The following is a 23,027-nucleotide window of genomic DNA, read 5'->3' as shown; positions in this document are numbered from 1 at the left end:
GCAAGAAATTATTAATTCCTAGAAATTCCCAATGAAAAATTTCCAATAATTACAATTTTTTATAATTGGAATTTACACTTGAATTTAATTTTTTACATTTGAATTCAATTTTCACATTTGAATTTATTTTTTTACATTTAAATTCAATTTTTTGCATTTGAATTTAATTTTTACAAAATTTTGAGGCTAAAATGATCGATTGATTACCGAGCTTTATCGGTTGGGTTTATGGTCGTTTTTTTAAATTAACATGAAAACCCACATGTTTAAGAAAAGGCCCGAGCACTAGAGCTTCAGCATCTGCGCGGGTAGTTCAGGTAGTGACACACGAGTAAAAAAGAAAAAAGTCTTAATGTAAATAGTTAGTAAACGAACATGTGTTCCATGGCATTTGCATCTAAGCTTGTTATCAGAGTAATGCATTAAATGTAAGGCGTGTGGATCCAGTCAATTTTAGTAAATCATATGTAAAGCTAGGACTGACTCAGCCATGCTACGTTGGTACATGGAAGCGATACCCGCGGTGACATCACAACATCGAACTCATCGCGGCTGTGACGTAGGAGCTGTAGGATGTGACGTAGGAGCTGTACGTAGGATGTCTCATCACAAAGCTTTATCAGGCGCGGGAGGATGCCTTCGTAAACATCAAATCATGAAAATTTTCCTATACGTTGTGTTCTGCACTTAAATGAATTAATATCCTCATCGCTTGTGTTTAAATTTTCCAATCCGAGATTTTTATAAATAATTGAATAAAATGACGAATCGACAGCGAATAAAATAAGATGACACATAAGACGGGTTATATTTTAAAAGTTGCATTTGTTCCTAAATTTATTTTAGGCAAAGAGAAGAAGCAAAGTTAAACCAAATAAAGGCCAACATTTCATCACATGATAGCAATTCCCCTTTAGTTTATTGAATTATTTCAAATGTTATTATTTTAAAAGATTTAACGGATGATGAGTCACTAATATATTGAGAAAAATCATCGCACAGAAGTTCAGAGCGCATCCTGTATGAGTTAATTATCCTACTTATCTTATTAAACTAATAAATTAAGCACATATCATTTGCTTGCTTCACCATTGTCGTGACACGGTCAAACTGCGGAGAAGGCTGGGGAATAGAGGGCTGGTGAGGAGAAGGCTGGTGAGGAGAAGGCTGGTGAGGAGAAGGCTGGTGAGGAGAAGGCTGGGGAATAAAAGGCTGGTGAGGAGAAGGCTGGTGAGGAGAAGGCTGGTGAGGAGAAGGCTGGTGAGGAGAAGGCTGGTGAGGAGAAGGCTGGTGAGGAGAAGGCTGGTGAAGAGAAGGCTGGTGAGGAGAAGGCTAGTGAGGAGAAGGCTAGTGAGGAGAAGGAAACCTAACTCAAATAATTAGTTCCTTGATAAAATCTTGCGTTCTTCGTTTGCAGGGTTTTTAAGCGATCACTGTAATGGTTCGTCTTGGAGCCTAAAAATATAAAAATATTGTCATTTAAACAGTCATATCAAGGAAGTAAAGTTTTGCTTATAAGGAAACGTGTCGCATGCAACAAGAAATTTAAGGAAGGTTTCGAGCGTAACAATATTCGTGTACGTTTTCCAACAGTTTATTCTAACCAATCTTATTTGAAGAAGTCAGCCGCATAAAATGGTTCGAAAATATTCGATTTTGGCTACCATTTTTTGGCACAATTTTACTTGCGGTAGGATAAATTTCTCCGCATTAATGGTTTTGAATGAAACTGAAAAATGCCTGACGAAACAGCTAAGCCATTATGAGTAACAAAAGACTATAAGTTTATAAAAGTTAAATAAGTGCTATAACACTTGTGAATCATATAAGTGCTTCCAGTCTATAAGTTCACTTAGCTTTAGGAAATGCTGTTTAAACGCGACAAGGAAGTGAAGCGTGTGGTTGCGGCAAGGTTATTCTGAAGGATTCTGTAGGACGGCGTATAGGATAGGGACCTCGACCTATACTTTCAAAAAAAGTTAAGAGATCGTAAGTTCATCAGCCAATCATTGACGGCTTTTCAAACAAAATCCACCAATCATAGACAAGAAAATAGAGTGTAAGTACTTACGTGCACTTAGCCAGTTTTGAAAGTATGGTCCCTCGACCTCAACGTAGCTCAGCTTGACCCTTGGACGGCTACGTGAAAAATTTTTTATTCATGATGATTCGGAAAATTTATGTGGTGGTAGTTTTTGTCATTCAATGTTTCACACTAATGCCTATAATGTGGCTGGAGAATTTTAAAATAGGGCTAGAGCTCTCACATTTTTTGTTTGGTTTCGTCAAGTAAAATAATTGGAAGTTGATTAATAATATAATAATATAATAATATAGCGGTTTCAGCGTTAATTAGGCCGTTGGCCTGTCGCCGATTCTTAACATCGCAGAACATTTCACAGCATTTTGCGGTCTCGAACTCGCAACGCACTGCTACAATCCTACTGTGCTTAACCGCCCGGCCTCCTTGCCGATTCTGACCAGAAACTGGCGCACAGAGCTGGGATCGAACCCGCGCCTCTCTGCGCCAATCCTGGTACTCTGAACTGTAACCACTGGACCACCCTGCCCAGTGGTTACATAATAAACAATTATTCTGCACGTCTTTGACTACCCATAAATGATCAAGTCTCAAATGCGCAAGATGAACAAAATTTAAATGAAGGTCACTTTAAATTATTGCTTTTACATTTACTGTGCTAATTAAGTATCATAATTCGAGAGATATCATGAATTATTATGTAAGGAGAATGTTAAGCATTTACCCTATAAGCAATCAAGGCTGGGGCGCAATTGTAGCGCGCGGCGGCGGTTTCACTCACCGGCAATTAAGTATACTTCACAATCATGTTATCGTTGAATAACAAGATCGTCCATTATTCAATCATTTTATAAAATCATAATTAGAAATCTTATTTTGAATAAGAACCTTATTCCTTGGCAACGACAATCCTAAGATGTTGAAAGATCCAGCCTACACGTGGGAAGAGATGACCATTTAATTACCTAAATTTGTTATAGTTTCTAGTTTCTACGATGAGGCCGAGCAAAAAATGTTGAGCACGTTAAGCTTTTACGAGTCTCGCGTGACGCGGCGTGTAGAAGCCTTAGTAAAGACTGGTCGAGAAACAAGCTCTGAAAATAAGCGGTCAGTCTCGTATTACTCTCATTGGCAGCAGGTAGTTACTTTCAGGGATCATTTAGGAAAGATTTTAAAGATGTTATTATTTTAATGTTTTTATTATGTTGAATTAAGTCACTTATGTAACGAACTTCGTGTTCAATATAGCGACCAATCAGTGCTATAGGCTGACAAAGGCAGATTGAAAGCATAGGATTGTCGAAAAATTGTTTATGCACACATAAAAGAGGTTTTAAGAACAACATATTATACGATGTGTAGCCCAATCTCATGAAAATATAGCATTTTCAATCTTTATCTTATTTAATAACACACCTACTTCAAAATTTTATCACTCATCTAATCTTGAAATAAGGGGTTTTGACATTGTTATAGATACCTGCTTTGTTTTAACTGTTCAGCCTGCTACCAAATTTCACTTATTGATCTCTTTCGCTTCTTATACATTGGCTATATTGGCATAGAAATAAGTAAATAAGTTCAGAAGTATTCGTATCAGACAAACGAATTTCCTGCCTACGTGAAAGTATTGGAGCATCCCTGGACATGGCAGTCGAGAAACGAAGCCACGGTAAGGCATTGACGTATATTCGGGAATGGTCCGAATGGATTACATTTGTGGACTGCTTGCGACAGGCGTGTTCTGGAATATACTAATATACTCCTTATCGAACCCGGTGGAAGTCTAGTAGCTACTTCAAACTATCGTCAGTCATGAAAAGATCCGGTCAAATGACACGATTTTAGATCTTCTGTGAACAAGGCACGAAAAGGAAAAGAATCGGCGACAGGCCACATCAGGCCTACACTTCAGCGCCGACATCACTATGTTATGTTATGTTATGTTATGTTAATAGAACCATCAATAGGTTTCTGCAGTGCATCTTGGTATCTGCTGATGTCAGTGTCTGCAGTATCAATTTTATCTTCGCTGTTAATTGATTTTTGTTAATTTTACTTCTCTGGCCAACGTAGGTACCATGCAAAAGCGGGGATGGTCCTCTGAAGAGAATTATGCCAAAATAATAAAGAAAGTTCGTTTAAAATTTGATCATTAAGAGTTGCACCGTGAGTTCAGTGCGTCTGGGCGCAGTGAAGTGTGCCCATGACTCTATTAAGTTTGTCTGTATACAGCGGTATGCATTGTTAATAATGCGTGACATGTTGGCCATTAATTATAAACTGTTGTAGCACGAGCGGTGCACTCGGGCGTGGTGAAGAACGGCAGCTACGAGTACGGTGACGGTGGTCTGTACAGACTTTATTCTAAGTAATAATACGCATCATGTTGACCGTGTACGAGGGGCATCCGGAGAGTAGTACCCGTTCGGGAATTGAAAAAAAAGGAAGTAAATATTAACAAATTTATATTTGTAAATATTAACATGTTTATTGAAAAGAACATGTATTACACTACTTCTCTACGTAATCTGCGGACAAATTTAAGCATTTGTCGTATCGTATCACGAGTTTTTTGTTACCAGTGTCATATTCCTCCGCCGCCAGTGTATTGAGATACGCAGTCACGTGTCCTTTCAATTCTTCGTCATTTTGAAACTTTGCCCTGCCACGAAGTCCTTGAGTTTCGTAAACAGATGAAAAGCTGAAGGATCCAAGTCCGGACTGTAGGCTGGATGGTCGAAAATTTCCCACTTGAATTTTTGGAGAAGTTGTGTTATCCGAGCCGTATGCGGCCTGGCATTATCGTGCAGGAGAAGGACGTCGGGAGCCAGCAGACCTAGCCGTTGATTTTGAATTGACCGCCGTAATTTTTTTATGTTGCACAATATGCATTGGCATTGATTGTGTCTCCACGGGTCTTGAAATCGATGAGCTGTGTCTATTGCCGATCCCAGAAACACTGGCGGCGGAGGAATATGACACTTGTATACAAAAACTCGTGTCACGATACGACAAATGCTAAAATTTGTCCGGAGATTATGTAGAGAAGTAGTGTAATACATGTTCTTTTAAGAAAACATGTTTACATTTGTTAATATTTACTTCCTTTTGTTCAATTCCCAAACGGGTACTACTTTCAGGATGCCCCTTGTCTCTACCACCCACAGTGCACAAGGCGTGGTGAAGAACGGCAGCTACGAGTGCGATGACGGCGGTCTGTACAGACTTTATTCTAAGTAATAATACGCACCGTCTTGACCGTGTATCATCCACAGTTCATCCTGGCGTGGTGAAGTACGGCAGCTACGAGTGCGATGACGGCGGTCTGTACAGACTTTATTCTAAGTAATAATACGCATCATGTTGCCCATGTATCATCCACAGTGCACCCTGGCGTGGTGAAGTACGGCAGCTACGAATACGATGACGGCGGTCTGTACAGACTTTATTCTAAGTAATAGTACGCATTATGTTGCCCATGTACCATCCACAGTGCACCCTGGCGTGGTGAAGTACGGCAGCTACGAATACGATGACGGCTCGCTCTACATCGGCGACTGGAACGAACGGGGCCAGAAGCACGGCATGGGGCACCTGGTGCTGCCCGACGGCTCCCAGTACGACGGCACCTTTCAGAACGGCCTCTTCACCGGGCTGGGGGTGCTCGCTTTCTCTGATGGCGCGAGGTGCAGTATCAGTAAAAATACTGTAGTTAGGAAGATAAATATTGAGCCATAACGGCCACTTGGAGTTCCTAAAAAAAAGGGGCTTCGAGGTGGTGTATAGGTGAGCTTGGGATGGCGATAAACCTTTACATGCCGTATCCTTTAGTTGGAAAATCAATAGACTTAAATATCCTTTAAAAATTACACATTATTCTCTAAATTAGGAGTATAGTCACTGCATGGCGGATCTCTCAATAGTGATCAATGCTTAAAACTGCATACAGCAACATTCACTTTGCACGTAGTTTTCGAATGCAGCAAGCACTAAGAAGGTTCAACAAAATGGCTCTAATGGTGATTTGTACGTCTGTTTGGTCAGCAGATACGAAGGGGAGTTCATGCAAGGATGGTTCCACGGCCATGGGGTGTTCTGGAGGAGCGATGGCATGCGCTTCGAGGGGGAGTTTCGAGGCGGCCGAGTGTGGGGACACGGTCTGAAATTCCTCTACACCCTTCGTCAAAAATTATTATTTTTCCATTTCAATTTCCCTGCATTTTAGTTTCATGGTTAGGCCTTATTACTCAACAAATTTTTAGCAATAATGTTAGAGCTATGAAAGCATCCAGAAAATTTACCGGGCATTAATTAGGAATTAGGAAGGATATATTTGGATATTATTACTACCCAGATGCATGCGGTCTTCTCTGGCTTACAAGTACAGTTACACATCAGCGTACGCCTGATTAGGTTTGAAATTGGGGAGATGTATTTTTATTTCGATCTTTCTCTCTAGAAGAACTCTATAGATTTATTTGTCAGATTTCCGCCCGTATAGTGGCTGTAATGGCACGTAAAGGTTCTCAATCCTGCAATAACAAAGTTAACAGGGAGGAAAATTAGCAACACATAGAAAGATTTAACACTACCTATAATATTATAAAATCCGACACAGGCCTAAGTACAGGAATTGAGCCGAGTTCTTGTATATAGCGCGAAATGACAGTGAAATAATAAATGAGACACAAACCTAAGAACAGAATTTGGACGGAATTATCGTCTATAGCTAAATAGGTACGACACCGATACCGACTCGTCAATATCTGCTAAAATACCTGCCTCTACAAAAATAAACGAACTGCCTAACTTACGTTTCCCCAAACTGGTACATCACCGGGTTTGGGAAGGAGACACCCGACACTGAAAGCTGGTCGACTTCTCCATAACTTCTTTCGCGGTATATAGTTATTGTTAATCGACGGCCTCGCGGGATCTTCGTGACTCCTTAGCTTAGCGCCCTCTCGATGGTATCTCGTGATGCGGCTGTGCTGCAATAGACTCACGATCTTCGGTGGAGTCAATCCCGAGACTCGAGATACGTAAAGCGGCTGAAGTCGGGACCCGACTGAGGCGTTAGACAATCGAGTTACTCCGGCGAGAGATGATATAAGATTCTCTGAAGGATGTCGTATCGTCGTCCATTTTTAACTCTTCTGCTGTTGTATTCTCTGCAATCTTCGCTCCACCGCATACAGGTTGTTCGCGTGTATTTTCGGAATCCTGTCCTCGGTATTGCGCTTTGGTCACCAATCTTTCCTATACAACGGCGTGTAGGAAACGGCTACAACATCGGTTCCGCTTCTCTTGTTCTGAACGTCCGCCAGATCCACTTCATCTGACGCCTGCCTCCTGCGGTTATTGCCGCTATGTGATCATTAAATTTGACCTGAGTATTCATCAACACTTCTAGATCGCGAACCAGTCGCTTCTCTTCGATTTCCGAGGCATCAGGTGTCAGGGTGCTCCTTACCAGCTCTTCCACAACCTCTGTATCTCAGCAGAGCCTCAAACTTGGTCCCGTTGAACTGCATGTCGTTCACTTGGACCCAGTTATATATTGCAGGGAGGTCTTCTTGCAACCTCTCACAGTCCCTCCTGTCCGTTATGGTCATTAGTATCCTGGTGTCGTCCGCGAATGACGATGCAGTGGCGTGGTTCACTGCTACATCTATGTCGGTGATGTGGATCAGTGGATCAATATCAGTGATCCAGATCCATGTTTGAGCGTGTGTCTCAAATATGAAATCTGGTGCATCTTGAGTGTCGAGATGTCAATGTGCATCTTAAAATGCATTTTGACAAAGGTGGCATGAAATGAGAGGAATATTCAACCGAAATATTTTAGGAGCTTCACTGAGAATTGTGGGATTACAAATGAACCTCTTCTCCCACTGGCATGGGTTGAATGGGGTTAACAATAAAATTTAGTTACTTCTGTATCCTTTTTCTCATTGTTAAATGAAGTAAATTCGCTGCAGGTTTGGTCACTTTTGTCGACGGCTCGAACTGGTTCCTGAAAAACGAATGCTAGGCAAGGGTCGATTGGGTTGAAAATGCAATTAGTTTTAGTATCCTTTCCCTCCTCATTTAACACGTTGACTACGTATTGGTACATATGCGTACAACGAAATGTATTTCTCCAGGAGGTAGTGGTACATAATTCAGGTTGCCTAAAATCGGCCAAATCCGAGAACAAAAAAGGTCAAAAAAGGCCGATAAGTAAATGTATACTAGTTTATTTGTAGGTTCCGCTATAAAAATTCCATTTATTTTCTTTTTGCAGTATTTAAAATTTAATAAGGAAGTACCCCTATCATAAATTTTAGTCGGCCTACGCAATTGAGAAAAACTAAATCACGGAATTTGTCCGGAAAAAATGACCGTCTGGCAACCCTGTTTAAAAACAGTACAACAAATGAAATAATAGTACAAGATGAAGCAATCGTAGTCAACGTGTTAATGACGTAAATTCGCTGCAGGTTTGGTCACTTATGCCGACGGCTCGAACGGGTTCCCGAAGAACGAAGGTTTCTTCCAGGACTGCCGCTTCGTGCGCAAGGAGCGGTGCGCCGAGGTTGTGCTCAGGGCGCAGAAGGTGGCGCATCTATCGCGGGCCCAAGCAGACTCTTAGATATTGACTTCATAATTACTAAGTAAAATCTGTCTAGATATTGACTTCATAATTACTAAGTAACTTTGTCTAACTATCTTTTTACAGAGGACTTTGCTTTAAATTACTTGTTTTTAGTACCATTACATCCATTTGATTTATTAATTTACTGTATCTGTTAACCAGTAAATTTTTTATATTATATTTCCCCCTTGCGCAATTTGTGTAATTGCACCTGCATGCATTTCATGTAGGATCAATAATAATGCACTACTCATTTTATCTTGTATAACGTAATCAATATTAAATAATCGACCTGTACCTCCTTGGTTGTTGAATAAACTACAAATTGCTCTACTATTTAATTCCAACCCCAACGGAATGAACATCAATATAGGCTTATTCTTAAATACGTAAATAGGATTCTTCTTAAACACTTCTTAATATTATCGATCTTTTACTCAACATTGTTTGTTCATTTCAGCCTCACGTATGCGCGTTATTGCATTTTCTTTTAACACATTCCAGGCGTACGAATTGACAGTAGTAGATTTTTTCTCAAGTCAAAAGCAGACAACCTAACTTAACGTTATAGGACACAGAAGTTAGGATCTTGAGGATCAGGCTAAGACGATTGAGGATATGAACAGATAATTGAAATATCTGAATGACGCGAGTATAATCTTAAAACCAAAATCTAATCATGTTACATTCGAGAAGTTCACGACGGGTAATTATAGATTAATTGCGATGATAAAATAATGAAGCAAAACGATATTTCCACTCTGAAAATGTCCAAAATTAATAAACAATTACTGAGCATTTCATTATTTCCAAATCCCGCCTGTTTTTTTTCTTAATACATGATCGTTTGTTCTTCGCCGGCACACAAACCGACGGACGGACTGCACTTCCACCGCATCGCCGGACCACCGCCACACGTGCATGCTTGCATTGCAGTAAGCCAGTAGCGTGGCTGACTTCTTGTTGGTGGGAGGTGACGGCCAGTCTCATTCGGTACTATTTCCCGTATTAATTCATCGGTGCTACCGATTTATTTTGTCATCCGAAGTTATCCTTGTGAGTATAAGTTCCAAACTAGCATTGTTCTAGTTTATAGGATGATTTTAATAGTTATTAGTTGATATTCAGCACGAAAAATGTGTTCCAGTCAGGTTTACTTACCTTACTCTGCTAGTCAGCCTTAGCCGGTAACCAAAAAATGCATTGCGAAATTACCATCCAAATGTAAGCGTTTCTACAATGATACAATTCCATGTGAATGTCCGTGACATCGATAGCCTATAGGAAAATCCCACTTTTTACTAGAACTTCACATTTATGTGACTAGGTAGTTAATTTTTACAACACGACCGCCGTCCGCCACTATACTACTTAGTACTTAATACAAGTACTGATTTTAAATATTATTTATTGCCACTTCAAATTTATCTGCACGATCGGCTTGTAACAGATCGACTCTAGTCCATGCCCATCTGAACTGCTAGTACTCTATTTGATGAGGTGGCGAATAATAGAAGGTGGTGATGCTAGCGTGGCTGCGTGTAGTAGACCTACCACTGCTACCAGGCATCGGTGGGCGTTTCCTTGCCACTGTTTATTTTATGCTGCGGCTCTCGAGCAATAAATACTTCTATAATCTAATACACATACGGTATTACTGTTATACACTATACACTGGTATTCATTTGGTATACGGCTGTTTGTGTTCTCACGTTACTAATGACGAAAGTTTGTTGGGCTCCGGACTCGCAAAGTTAGATCTGTTAACAGTTATCAGTATCAAATTCTTTCAAGAATGTTGGTGATTCTTTGCTGTCCCTAGTATTAACGATGTATCAGTATTTGCTCCTGTCACCTTCTTGTATGAGGCAGAAGGATTCCTGCATTTACTTGACTACGAACCGAACGATAACTGAACGAGATCGATCCTGCGAACCGAACGATAACTGAACGAGATCGATCCTGCGAACCGAACGATAACTGAACGAGATCGATCCTGCCGACTGCCGAGTGCCTACAGCTCTCATTCGGTCGGCCATTGTTTGCTCCAGCTTCTTTATTTTGCTGCCAGTTTTTCTTCAACAGCTTGCATTTTGTCCTTCATGTCCGAATTATTTATTGTTTTCAGGGATTTCTGAATCGACATTTTGACTTGCAATTCGACAGTTGTCTTCTTTTCTGTTCTCAAAGAAGCATCAGTTTTTTTCAGCTACGATGCTTTCCAAATGAATTACCTATATTATTTGCTAACTGCATGAAGGCGTGACCACATGTTAGTTCAATTTAACTCGGCTAAACTGCCCAATGAACGCGACTATCCTCTTTATAGTGCTATTCCTACCTACATTGTGAGACTAATGTGAGTTGATCTGGCTGTAAAGGGATATCGCTCATGTCCACTGAAGCAGTCGAAGGACGAACATTAGTTTAACCTTCAGGGTAGTGGCCATCCGAGAGGACGGCTGTACTGCCTTCATCAAGTAGCAAGCCTGCCTGAAGTTCACCAAGTTGATTGCATCATCTGAACGAAGCATCCGTTCGTTTGTGATGAAACTGTGCCTTGTCAGGAAAATTTAATCCTTTTATATTAGAGAAATGCTCGTTTTTTTTTTTAATTTTCGATGACACAAAAACTTAATGCCCACCTCACGTGCCAATAATGATATTGTGAACGGCTGCGATTTAAACTAATTTTTTTTGTGTCTCTTCAGATTCAATTACCGTTTCAGACAGACGCAGACAACACTTGCCATATCTATCTACAGTTTAGTTCATATTTGTCCGGAATATTATCAGTGATATTATCAGTGTGACTTGTTAAGTAAAATTTTATTTCCCAGTTGAATAATGATATTTTAGCGGCAGGGGTTGTACTAAACGGCAGGGGTTGTACTAAACGCTGAGTTTACCGTTACAGATAACAATACTATCAGGATGACGATAGATGACATGATTTTTTCCGACGAGGGGCATCTGACTTATTGAAACTATATTTATACTTATAACACTTTTTAAAATTATAACAATTCGGCATTAGTTATTCAAATGCAATTCAAGCTTGTTGCTGTTGTGTGCATGGGGTCTGGCATGCACATTCCATTGCAATCGTTCGCAACTTCGTACTAGTGTGGTACTAATTAGGTTTGGTTCTCAACAGTTTGCAATTGTTAGAATGTGCATAGCTGGGTGACTGCGACGCATGATAGCGTCGTGTTGGTGCTTCTCGTCCCCGCTGTTTGATGTTTTGGTAGATAGGTTTGAGCCAGGCGCTTGGGGCCATACCTTCAAAACTTGCTAAGTTAACGTAAGTACTTACGCTCTATTTCTTGTCTATGATTGGATGATTGGAGGATTTTGCTTGAAAGGCCGTCAATGATTGGCTGATGAACTTACGATCTCTTAACTTTTTTTGAAAGTATAGGCCCTGATGTTTACGCGTTCAGTGTAGCAGTGATGGCGCTGACATTGTTGTGGCGTGCCGGCGCTTATGATCAACATCCTGTTCATTCAAGATTAAGTTCACTATTCATTGCCAGTTGCCATGCTTTACTAGAGCCTGAACAATTCTTCTACAAATTTGTGAGAACTCGTATTTGTTAGTAATTTCACACTGAATAATTCCAGGCGTGGGATTGAAGTAATACGCTGAATTGTCTGCCAGTCCTATAGGTGTTGCTGCCGACCCGTGCGTTTTTTTCACATGAAAAATTTCGTAATAACTGTTGACTATTCTACTTATCTGAACTGGGCAACTAATTCACGATATTCCTCTTACCTGAACTGGGCAACTGATTTACGATATTCCTCTTACCTGAACTGGTCACGTGGCGTAGGTAGGTATCGAGGATGGCGGTGTTTTTGACCGCGACTGGAGAGCAGGGCTGCTTGTGTTGATAAACATCCTTGAAATCTTGCGTTATGATGTGGATGGCGGGAGTGATGTGTACTGTGTGGATGACAGGAGTGATGTGTTCAGTGTGGATGGCAGGAGTGATGTGTACAGTGTGGATGGCAGGAGTGATGTGTACAGTGTGGATGGCAGGAGGGATGTGTACAGTGTGGATGGCGGGAGTGATGTGTACAGTGTGGATGGCAGCTGATGTATATCAAATTGAACGTCAGTTTGTAGATACGATTGTGTTGACCACAATTGAAGTTTCGAGTTGTTTTCTTTTCTAAACAAAATTGAATATCAAAACTACTGTCATATGTGAGCTTCACCTTACAAAAGGCTGACAGTGTTGTTCGATTAAAGACAATATAATTAACACTTTATTTTTGTAAAGATCAACTGAATCCATCCATATTCCGTTACTTATAAATAAGATGACTGCTTAAATGTTATGAAGGAATTATTTCGTGTGCTTAGATCCTCAAATCCTCACTTTATAACTTGCGGGTCACCGACTTGTCATACTATTGAAGAAACGCTTTCCGTTGTGTTAGCGGTTTCATATGACTAGAAGTGAATCTTTCTATTTTATGATTAATAAATCATATTTTTGAAATTAATTAGAAAATTCAATTATCTCTCTTGCTCATTTGTTTCAACTTCCTGCAGTTTTGCACTGCGGTTTTCTCTGAATACCGAAGTGGGTAAACAAAAATAACTTTTCTTCTTTCCCTTGAAAATAGATATTTAATTTATTTACGAAAAAAGCATGAAAAAAAAGATCTTCGTTGAAGTTTAATGCCTGATTTCTAACTTTCCGTCGATTGTTTAATTGCTCTGGGAAAAGGGTCCTGCTAATCGGAGAAATTTTTTGAGCATTTATCCATCGTGATTATGTATAGAAAAAAGTTATGAGAAGTGCTTATAATAATTTTAATGATAAATGTCTCGCTCGATATACATGACTTGTTTCAGCAAGCAGACAGTGAAGTCTTCGTAGTCCTTGTATTTATTGTAGACTGTAACTCTTCGAAGTTTTCGTATTCTAACTCAACGTCGATGCAATGATATTGACAGGCAGATAATACCGTCATCAGGTGTCTGGGCTGAATTTTATAAGAGTGGGAGGTGAGCGAGTCAAGTCAGGCGGCGCTGCCAACCCTCGAGATCGTCATGAAATATTTTAACATCCTGAAACTTGAATCTGAGATATGCTATTTTAATTTGTTTATAAAACACTGTTTTGTCTAATATTTAACGATGATATAGTGTTAGTGATGATATATATAAAAGTTTAAGAAGGATATGACACATTGTTTATTGGAATCCTCTGTTTGGGGTTCCGAGTGGCGACACCCAAGCCAGTCTCGCTGCGGCCGTTCTTGGAAGAGGACGCCGAATTTCTAAGCTCCGTGAGTTGATAGTTTCGTGGCAGTGCAGCGAAATGCTGCCTGGCCTTGACTAAGTTTGGAAAGTTTCTTCTATGTTTGAAATGCTCTGCCCATCGTAACTCTGACTTAATACTCAATTTTGTAACGCTAGCCCTTTAAATTCGTCAAATACTTGAAAAATTCGACTTTGTTCTATTCTGAAATGAAGCCATGTTTATAGTTGACACGATTGTTTTTCATTCAATGTTTGCAAGAAATGGTATGAAAGACTGATATGTGTTGTGAAATTATTTCCAGTCTTTAGTTCTATTTCGTTCTTGTTTCTAGGGTTACACGAAGACAACGCAGTATTCGTATCATGATTGTTATTCTGGTTCGAATTGCGTTGATTGGTGATGAATCGCAGCATTTCATAATGAGTTATGATTTTTTTCTACAAATTGCTCTAGTTGGTTATGAAATCTTCTTATTTTTATAGAATTTTAGTACGCAGGAGTCAGCTTGTTTGTTATGAATTATACTAGCTCATTATTGATCGCTGTAGTTAGTGTATTGTAATTTGCCGTAGTTTAATTGGTTCGCTAGGTTTTTAAGAATTTGGAAAGTTCGTAAGGAATTAAGGTCGTGTGCAAAGAATAGCGATCATGTGCAAGATTTATTTCGTAAGTCACGAAACAGATCACGTGTACACGTAAGTTACGTATTGGCATTGCGACGTAAGTGACACGCCTTCACCGATCTCCGACGACTCATTGTAGTTATTTACAGTGGCCAGAACTATTGCTAATGACTAATTTTACTAGTTTGGATTCTGCATACAATGGATCTGTGAATGAATTTTTCATTGGATTCAGCTTGTCCTGATTTAAAGGTCACGTATACGACAGGATATGTTCACCCACGTACACATACGAGGTGATTACATTCCTTGAAAGTTGAATGACGCGAAGCCCAATTTAGAAGAAGCACAGTAAATTAATGGACCGGACACTCTGTAGAACACGTACGTTGGACTTATTACCCTAACGAATCTGTTGTGTGGCGGATCTAGTCTGCTTTATTTACGGACTACTGGTCACTCGATATATTAAGTACAGTTGATTGACACATAGGCAATTTAGCAGAAAACATACAAGGAGTTAACGTACGTACCATGTGGCGGTTATCGTTTGATTAATTGATTTCGCTCACCGGTGTGTAAACGAAATATTTAAAATATATATATTTATTTTGTTGTTGTTGTTATCACTTTCTTTGCGTTCTTCGTCTCTCAGATGCTAATGCTGCGTCCTTGTATAGCCTCGCTTACTGCTCGTGTGGGAGATGAATGATTCTTGATTAAAGTAGTTTTTACAGCAGGCACGATATCGTTTCATAACCTAGTGATATTTTACCTATTTTACTTTGCATTTTCGTGAGCCGTCTGATAAGATAGTCTGTGTTTTTCTCAGTTCTCATGAACCACCCTCTGAACCCATGAGAGAAAAAATGAGCTCATTGACGTTCGAGGATTTCGAAAGTAATTTGGCCTTGGGGCATCCTTTGCCACAAGATTTCGTGTTACTATCTGCTCGTGTCTTACCCTTCATTGCCACACGAGACCGCTTTCTCAACTCTCGTGATTTGTCTTTCTTGCCGACTGCAGGCTGTCCCCATTCCATATGTCAGTTCGCCAGTTTTTTCGGTGATTGATGCTGAATTGATGTTAGTTAATGATGAACTTATAATTCATTACGTTAATAAATAATTTTCTGAGATACACAGTTCTCAGAAACACAGTTCTTCCTTCTTCTTCTTGTCCAACGCTTTATCAGGTAATAATGATGAAAGTTTAAGGGTATAATCTTAATTATTAAATATAGGTGTACAGGAGACACGATGTATTACGGTAGCAATGAAGGTATAAGTAATACGACACGCTCGGGATTGAATCTAGCGAGAGTCGGCGAGTAGGAATTAGAGTGGATGCTTGGGAAGTCTCTCTCTACAACTGCCTTGGTGGATAAATTTTTACAATGTTGCGCAACTCTATCAATCAATTAGTAGCGAAGTTAGTTGATCGAAGTACTGTTAGTAACGAATGAACAGTTCTTTAATCAACTCCTACCTAATGTAACCAGTTTAATCCAACGTAAGCGAAATAATCACTAACAGGAAATGCGGAATTGCGAACACTTCATCGTTCAAACATTTCAAGGCGAGAAAAACCGTTCTCACGACAACTCCCCACTATAGCAACACGAGAGCATTACTGCTGCTCGAGCAATAGAGAATGTTGCAACTTTAATTAGCCGAGTTGACGATTGATTCCCATAACTCAAACACGTGAACAGTTTTCAATTTCTTAAGCTTGTTTCACTGAGGCTTGTTTTACTGAGGCTTGTTTCACTGAGGCTTGTTTCACTGAGGCTTGTTTCACTGAGGCATGTTTATCTGAGGCTTGCTTCTCTGAGGCTTGTTTCACTGAGGCATGTTTATCTGAGGCTTGCTTCTCTGAGGCTTGTTTCACTGAGGCTAGTTTCATCAACAAGGCAAGCACGTCGTCCATGAACGAGAAAAAAGAATCTGCCCCACTCACGGATGTTGATCGATACAATGAAATCGAAGTCAGGAGTCAATAACATGTCATGAACAAATCCAGGTCGAAAGATCCTCGAGTGTTGACGTGTGAGAATTATGTCGATGTGAGAACGTCTTACATTACCGGTTACAGTATGCTCAACATTATACGCGTTTTTGGTCAATTTTTCTTTAACCACATATGATCCTTCGAAATTCGCAAATTTCCTACTTTCGTTTTCGCTCTAAACGTATCCAACAAAACAACGTTCGCCAATGGAAAGAAGTCTCTTCTTTTTTGTTTTCTTATTCGTCTGCTAAATAGTCTGATATATTTTCATCTAATACTTTCTTCAAATACGCTCGAATTTTTAGCAAATCTCTTGAGTCGCTACCGGTACTTTATGTTAGTCCTTATAATTGTATGTAGACTGGCGAATTTTGTTCAGGTGCATCAATTGCTGCCGGGTGATTTTTATCATCTGCGAACAACATGAAATGGGGTGAATCACCCATGCTTGCATTAAACGCAGTATTTATCGCTCTCATGCATTCGGGAAGAAATAAATCCCTCTCACAGAAATTTTCCGCTTCAACGGGAAATGATTGAAGTTTTCTAATAATATTCTGTTTTTTTTTCGTTCTGCTATACCAGAACTGACAGGATGAAATAAATCAATTTCGATTTTCATCATTTTCTGAATGCCTAAATGTTCATAGACTCTTTCGCAGATTTCTTCGCATTATCCGAGATCAGTTCAGTTGACGCGGGCACGCCAAAGGAGCAAACATGTGTGTGCGAAGCGCTGCAGCAATCGTGTCATTAAACCGAATTATGCGCTAAGCGCCTTTTCGCCTTCTACTATCGTTTCCGTTTCCCCTTCTTTCTGACCAACCTGAGCCACCTCTTGATTTTTTCCCACATTTCATAGTGGCACCGCCACCGCCACCACCAATCGTGTCAGATATTTTGTCTCGAATCGGTACTTGTACAACAAAACGAGTCAGGTAATCAGTGATCACTTGTATGTATTTATTTCCTGCACTCGTATCAGTGATCACTTGTATGTATTTATTTCCTGCGCTAGTTTCAGTTAGCGGACCTAATACGTAGGTCCATTGAGGCAATGTCCCAAGCCTTGTCAGGTAACTGAAATTTGCCTATGGCAGTTTTGAGTGTTATTCGTCTATTTCCTTTAATGCAGCTTTCACAAGCGTGAACGAGGTTTAGAATTTGTCGTCTTTCTTCAGGAAGATAGAAGTTAAGTTCAAATCTTCACTGTGTCCTTCAAATGGTGACTATGCTCGAATTAGCACTAGGTTTCTTACATATCCTAAATTCGATCAATTCTTGTCACAATTAATGCTACCTGTTAATAGGTTCTATAGTAACTTACATATTAGCAGGCTGAGCCGACGTTGTCGAGACCGATAAAATCTGCAATTTCGAATTGCAGTAGAATATGTAATTGCATTTACAATCTACAATATCCCGTCATATCGTATCCTGTTGATAGGAACTAAAGATACTTACTTGAACCCATATTTTACCTATAAACCCCTATTTGGCTAGGCCTCGAATTATTCAAAAACTGGTATACGTCTGTTGAGTTAATTTGTTTTTCAATTTATGTTTTTCAATTTCAAAATTTGCGTTTTTGATATTGATCCAATCCTTTTCCCCAATTTTGCAACGTCTTACTATTTACCTACCAACGAAGATAAAATTTTCATGTCCTGACTCGTACGGCGCCAGGTTTCAAAGACACATACAAACACACGTATAAACTTCGACATGTATGTTTAACATTTGGTCACGATACCATTTATTTATAAATTATCGGTTATTGGGACTCATCTTAGTAATAACTTTTAGGACAGGAATTATGATGCGTGGAAATGCGTACGTTGATGCCTACGTTTTGTGTTTGCGTCACTATTTTCTTGGCCGTTATATCACCACATCCGTGTTTGGATTTATTATCACCCTGATAGCTTAGATGTCACGTACATTTAGTAACTGATTTGATTTTACTAATTAATTATCTACGCATTTCTCCACATTATTTGATGATTAAGCAGTCACTTTCTGAATTGTGTGGCTGGATGAAAGTAAAAATAAATATATTTATGCTGTAAAATGAGTGTGAAACTGGCGGTTGAAACCTTGGAAAACCTAATGAACAACTCGTAATTTTATGCTCGTCCTAAGGAGATTACTTCGCATGCTTTTGGAAGGAGCTTAACACAGAATTCGGAATCATGACTCGCAGTCGATACCTATGCCACTGCGATCAATTTCTCAACCGTGATAGAGGATACCCCGTAGGTCTGATACGAACAATAGCTGTGCGCAGTGCGATGGTATGATGGACTGACTGTACGTATTAGCATGGGCGCTGTAGAGCTCGGAACCTTTACTTGAACCTAAGTGTTATTTATGGACAATTTTAATTTGGTTCCATTCATTGTATTATTAAAATAATTTCCATTTGAGTTATTATTACATTTTTATAATTTTATTTAGAAACTATAGTTACAATTCTGGATCCAGTGCATGTTCCTTAAGGAAATTAAAATATTCTATGTGTTAACATGATCTTTTCTTATGCTGGCAACAATTGATGATTTTTGTCTGTTGTACAGGTTGAGGACTAACATGCCAGAGCAGCCCGTGCAAGTGACAGTCAGGATGACCGAGACACACCTCGCCCCCGGCGTGTGCACCGTGTGCAGGGTCAGTGCAGCGAGCGCTGCTTCTTGTGTCCTGACTTCAGGGCGAACTCGAGCGCTGTTCAAGCTTATGCTTTGGCTGTCCTCAATATGATGAGGCTGTAGCTGGTTATGTTTACTCACTGTAATGGTTGTGGCTGGATGACTAACTGGATGACTGGGGCTGGATATGGCTCGATGACTGTAGCTGGTTGTGGCTGTGTGACAGTAGCTGGTTGTGGCTGTGTGACTGTAGCTGGATGTGGCTGGATGACTGTGGCTGGATGACTAGCTGGATGTGGCTGGATGACTGTAGCTGGTTGTGGCTGAGTAGTTGTGGTGGGTGACTGTAGCTGGTTATGCTTGCTAACTTTACTGGTTGTGGCTGACTGACTGTAGCTTGGCCCCCAAAGTCCGCAGCATTCCGGGAGACCGACGAATCCTTATGAGAAAACGCATACGATTGAATAACAAATAGCTGAATCCACTGGTGATCTGAGGAGACGGAGACTAGTAGATTTGCACAAGGAAACCGAACTCGTTGCAGGACTCACACAGGATGGAAGAACAAGCTGCCGAAGAACGAGTAGTTGAGGTCACCAGAGAGAACCCGAAGTATTTTTTCAAATACGCCCAGTCCAAGGCTAAAATAAAAACACCAGTGGGACCGCTGGAGGATAACGATGTCCTTGTCGGAGATGACCAGGGCATGTGTGAGTTACTGGGATCGCAGTTTGAATCAGTCTTCTGTAACCCCCGCTACTCAAGAGAGGCGAATGAAATCGAAGTTCTCCAGGAGCTGCCAGGTGGAAGGGGGTTGGAGAACATTGAGTTTGGACCAGAAGAAATGGAAATAAGTATCAAAGAACAAGCAACGTTATCAGCACCAGGACCGGATGTAATTCCGGCAGTGTTGTTGAAAAAGTGTGTTGGAACTCTGAAGGCCCCGCTCACAATGCTCTGGAAAGCTTCGATGATGGAGGGAATTATTCCTGAGGGCCTAAAAGTAGGACTGATAACGCCAATCCACAAAGGAGTTGCGAGGGACAGACCCCAAAATTACAGACCGGTAACTTTGACCTCACATGTGATCAAGGTTTTTGAAATGGTAGTGGCCAGAAGGCTTGCCAGTATATGGAAGAGGCTGAACTGTATAACAATGGACAACATGGTTTCCGGCGAAATTGTTCCTGTTTGACACAGTTACTGGAACGCCATCACCGCCTTAGGCCCTACTGGAAGAGGGAGCTGGCGTGGATGTAGTATACCTGGACTTTGCTAAAGCCCTTGACAAAGTTGACCATGCGGTGCTCTTCAGAGAGCTGAGACTGTTGAAGGTAGGAGGAAACCTGTTAGGATGGATCCACAACTTCCTTACAAATAGAGTACAAGCGGTCGCAATTGGAAACTCGAAATCGAGAGAAGCGAGGGTAAAAACCGGAGTGCCACAAGGCTCGGTGCTTGGACCGATCCTCATCCACATCGCCGATATCGACTCGGAACATACCCACGCATCTATATCGTCATTTGCGGACGATACAAGAGTGGTGATGAAGATCACAGAAGGCCTAGCTTGCGAGAGGTTACACTTACAGGATCAATTGTCGACAGTCTAGGCTTGGGCCCTAGTGAATAATATGCAATTCAACGGCACCAAGTTCGAAGTAATGAGATAGAGTTGGCTCAGAGACCGGGATGTCACATCGCTGCTTGACATCGGATGATACAGAAATTGTAGAGAAGCAACTTGTTCGAGATCTCGGAGTGTTGATGTGTACTGAATCCACGCTCGATGACCACATCGAGGAAATAGTTGCGCGAGGGAGACAAAGGATGGGGTGGATCTGGCGGACATTTCGAGAAGAGAAGCAGCGCAAATGATTACACTCTTTAGAGCCTCGTGCTCCCAAACTACAAAACTGCTGCCAACTTTGGTCGCCGCTCAAGACAGATGCGGTGCGGAAACTGGAGGCAGTGCAGCGGACCTTCACGTACAGGATCAACGGCATGAGGGAGCTGGACCTGAACTACGGGGAAAGGCTGAAACACCTGGAACTGTACATACTGGAGAGGAGAAGAGAGTGGTATATCATACTGTACACTTGGAAGACGATAACCAGAGTGGCTCCCAACTTTGAATGTGAGACCTCCAAAATTGTGACGTATTAAAACGAAAGGAAGGGGAGACTGTGCAGGATTCCCTCATTCAACAACCGCGCCGCGGCCAGAGTACCGATTCTTCGTGAGGGATCACTGTCCGTGTTAGAACCAAGGCAAGGTTGTTTGACGCCTTACCAAAGGTGCTGAGTGGAGGGGAGTTTGACCTTGCGACTTTCAAGACACAACTGGATAAGTTTCGGAAGAAGATCCAGGATTGTCCAGTTATGGGAAACTACCCTCAGCAAGTGACAAGCAATAGCATCTTGCATCAGCTGGCCCAAAGCAAGGCAAATAGACGGAACACGTCCAACGTTACATCTGGGACCCGAGGGCGGGGTGACCTGCCTATACTACTTGGAGACGGAAGACGACGAAGGCGGAGCATCAGCTTGACCATGGACTGAGAAGTCCTAAACTCATCATAAGGTCATAAGGTGGTTGTGGCTGACTGACTGTAGCTGAGTGACTGCTATTGTGCGAGTGTAAGGATCAAGCCATTTCTAGCTAACCCTAGGGTAATATTTGCCTCCGTAGTCTTAGTCTGTGTTCATTAGCCGGCCATCAGCCACTCTTGCTCTGGCCGCCAGCGCCATAGGTTAGTAACTGATAGTGTTCTCTTGATGGGAAATCTTCACTTGTCTTGCCTGTGAATATTATGTTCTGAACCTTTGAAACGTTTAAGGGGCCATGCTGATCTCTCTTGTATCCATTCCAGTTCCGGTTGGGGAGACCATCTACTATCTGACACACCAGTGACCCGAGTTAACAGCAAGACTATCACAGCCGTGTTACCAAGTAGGCCTATGGAACTACGAGTCGTCTGTGCCTCTTGCCTGTGCCCCTGGAATCTTAAATTTTATTTTTCTCATCTCGGTAAATGATCTCTTATTATAAATTAACCATCGGTGACGTCATTTAATTGTTATTATACTAAAAGGTTTGATTATCGTCCAGCTACACAATCGTCAACTGCTTATGTGATATATATTTGTGATGACCATGAATTCGTAGGCTGAATATTCGTAAGTTCAGTCTGTACAAGCCAGCCTTGGGTCAACTTCATGTTACCCTCAGCTATACGATTAAAGTTATGCATCTAAATTTGGAAAAAAATAAAACTCGGTACTCACTGCAGTGAGTGACAGAGAGCGCATTTCAAAACATGAAGTCACAGACGGACAGACAAACAGACGGACGGATGGACGGACAGACAGACATGGCGAGCACAATAGTGCATTTTTTCCATAAATTAGAAAATACGCTAAAAAGTATGTGCCCAATAAACGCCGGGCAGGCTTGATTACAATCGGCTCTAAATGTAGCAGGCTTAAGAGGTTTCACTGCCTCTGTCGTTTATGTCGTGACGAACAATGTGGTGAACTCGATTTGTGGTCAGTTTTGTTCAATACAATTTCCGCCAATCTTGTCGTGGCCAATACTTTTTGTGTTATTTGCGATGTTCGTGTCCATGTTTGACTCCGCTGCCCCCTCCCAAATTAAGAGATAAGGAAATTCGCGGCCTCGTGCGAATTTTGGAATCTTTTTCATTTGTGGGAATATATTTAGTCCTCTTGACCACCACTGACACCTAATAATGCTATGCTTGTATGGCCCAACCAAAGAAAACTGAAT

General features: G+C 40.9%; 1 protein-coding gene and 1 long non-coding RNA gene across 3 annotated transcripts; both read left to right on the top strand.

Annotated features, from left to right (window-relative positions):
• Positions 1 to 5,463: 5,463 nt before the first annotated feature.
• Positions 5,464 to 8,789, top strand: LOC108681569 (MORN repeat-containing protein 4 homolog). The gene is made up of 3 exons (XM_018170614.2): positions 5,464 to 5,730; positions 6,092 to 6,201; positions 8,527 to 8,789. Exons 1-3 carry the CDS (start codon positions 5,468 to 5,470, stop codon positions 8,676 to 8,678), a joined length of 525 nt encoding a protein of 174 aa, XP_018026103.2. The 5' UTR covers positions 5,464 to 5,467; the 3' UTR covers positions 8,679 to 8,789.
• An 831-nt stretch (positions 8,790 to 9,620) lies between these two features.
• On the top strand, positions 9,621 to 22,217 carry LOC108681579. Of its 2 annotated transcripts, none has more exons than XR_007157200.1 (3): positions 9,621 to 9,737; positions 19,170 to 19,260; positions 22,111 to 22,217. It is a non-coding gene; the product is annotated as an uncharacterized LOC108681579 (long non-coding RNA). The 2 variants fall into 2 exon arrangements; XR_001931514.2 differs by lacking the exon at positions 9,621 to 9,737 and adding an exon at positions 13,871 to 13,985.
• Positions 22,218 to 23,027: the final 810 nt, after the last annotated feature.

The sequence above is a fragment of the Hyalella azteca genome, unplaced genomic scaffold (genome assembly GCF_000764305.2).
Source record: "Hyalella azteca isolate HAZT.00-mixed unplaced genomic scaffold, Hazt_2.0.2 contig16191, whole genome shotgun sequence".
Classification (NCBI taxonomy): Eukaryota; Metazoa; Arthropoda; class Malacostraca; order Amphipoda; family Hyalellidae; genus Hyalella; species Hyalella azteca.
The sequence above is the reverse complement of the archived record's forward strand: the minus strand, read 5'-3'. Positions and strand labels throughout refer to the sequence as shown.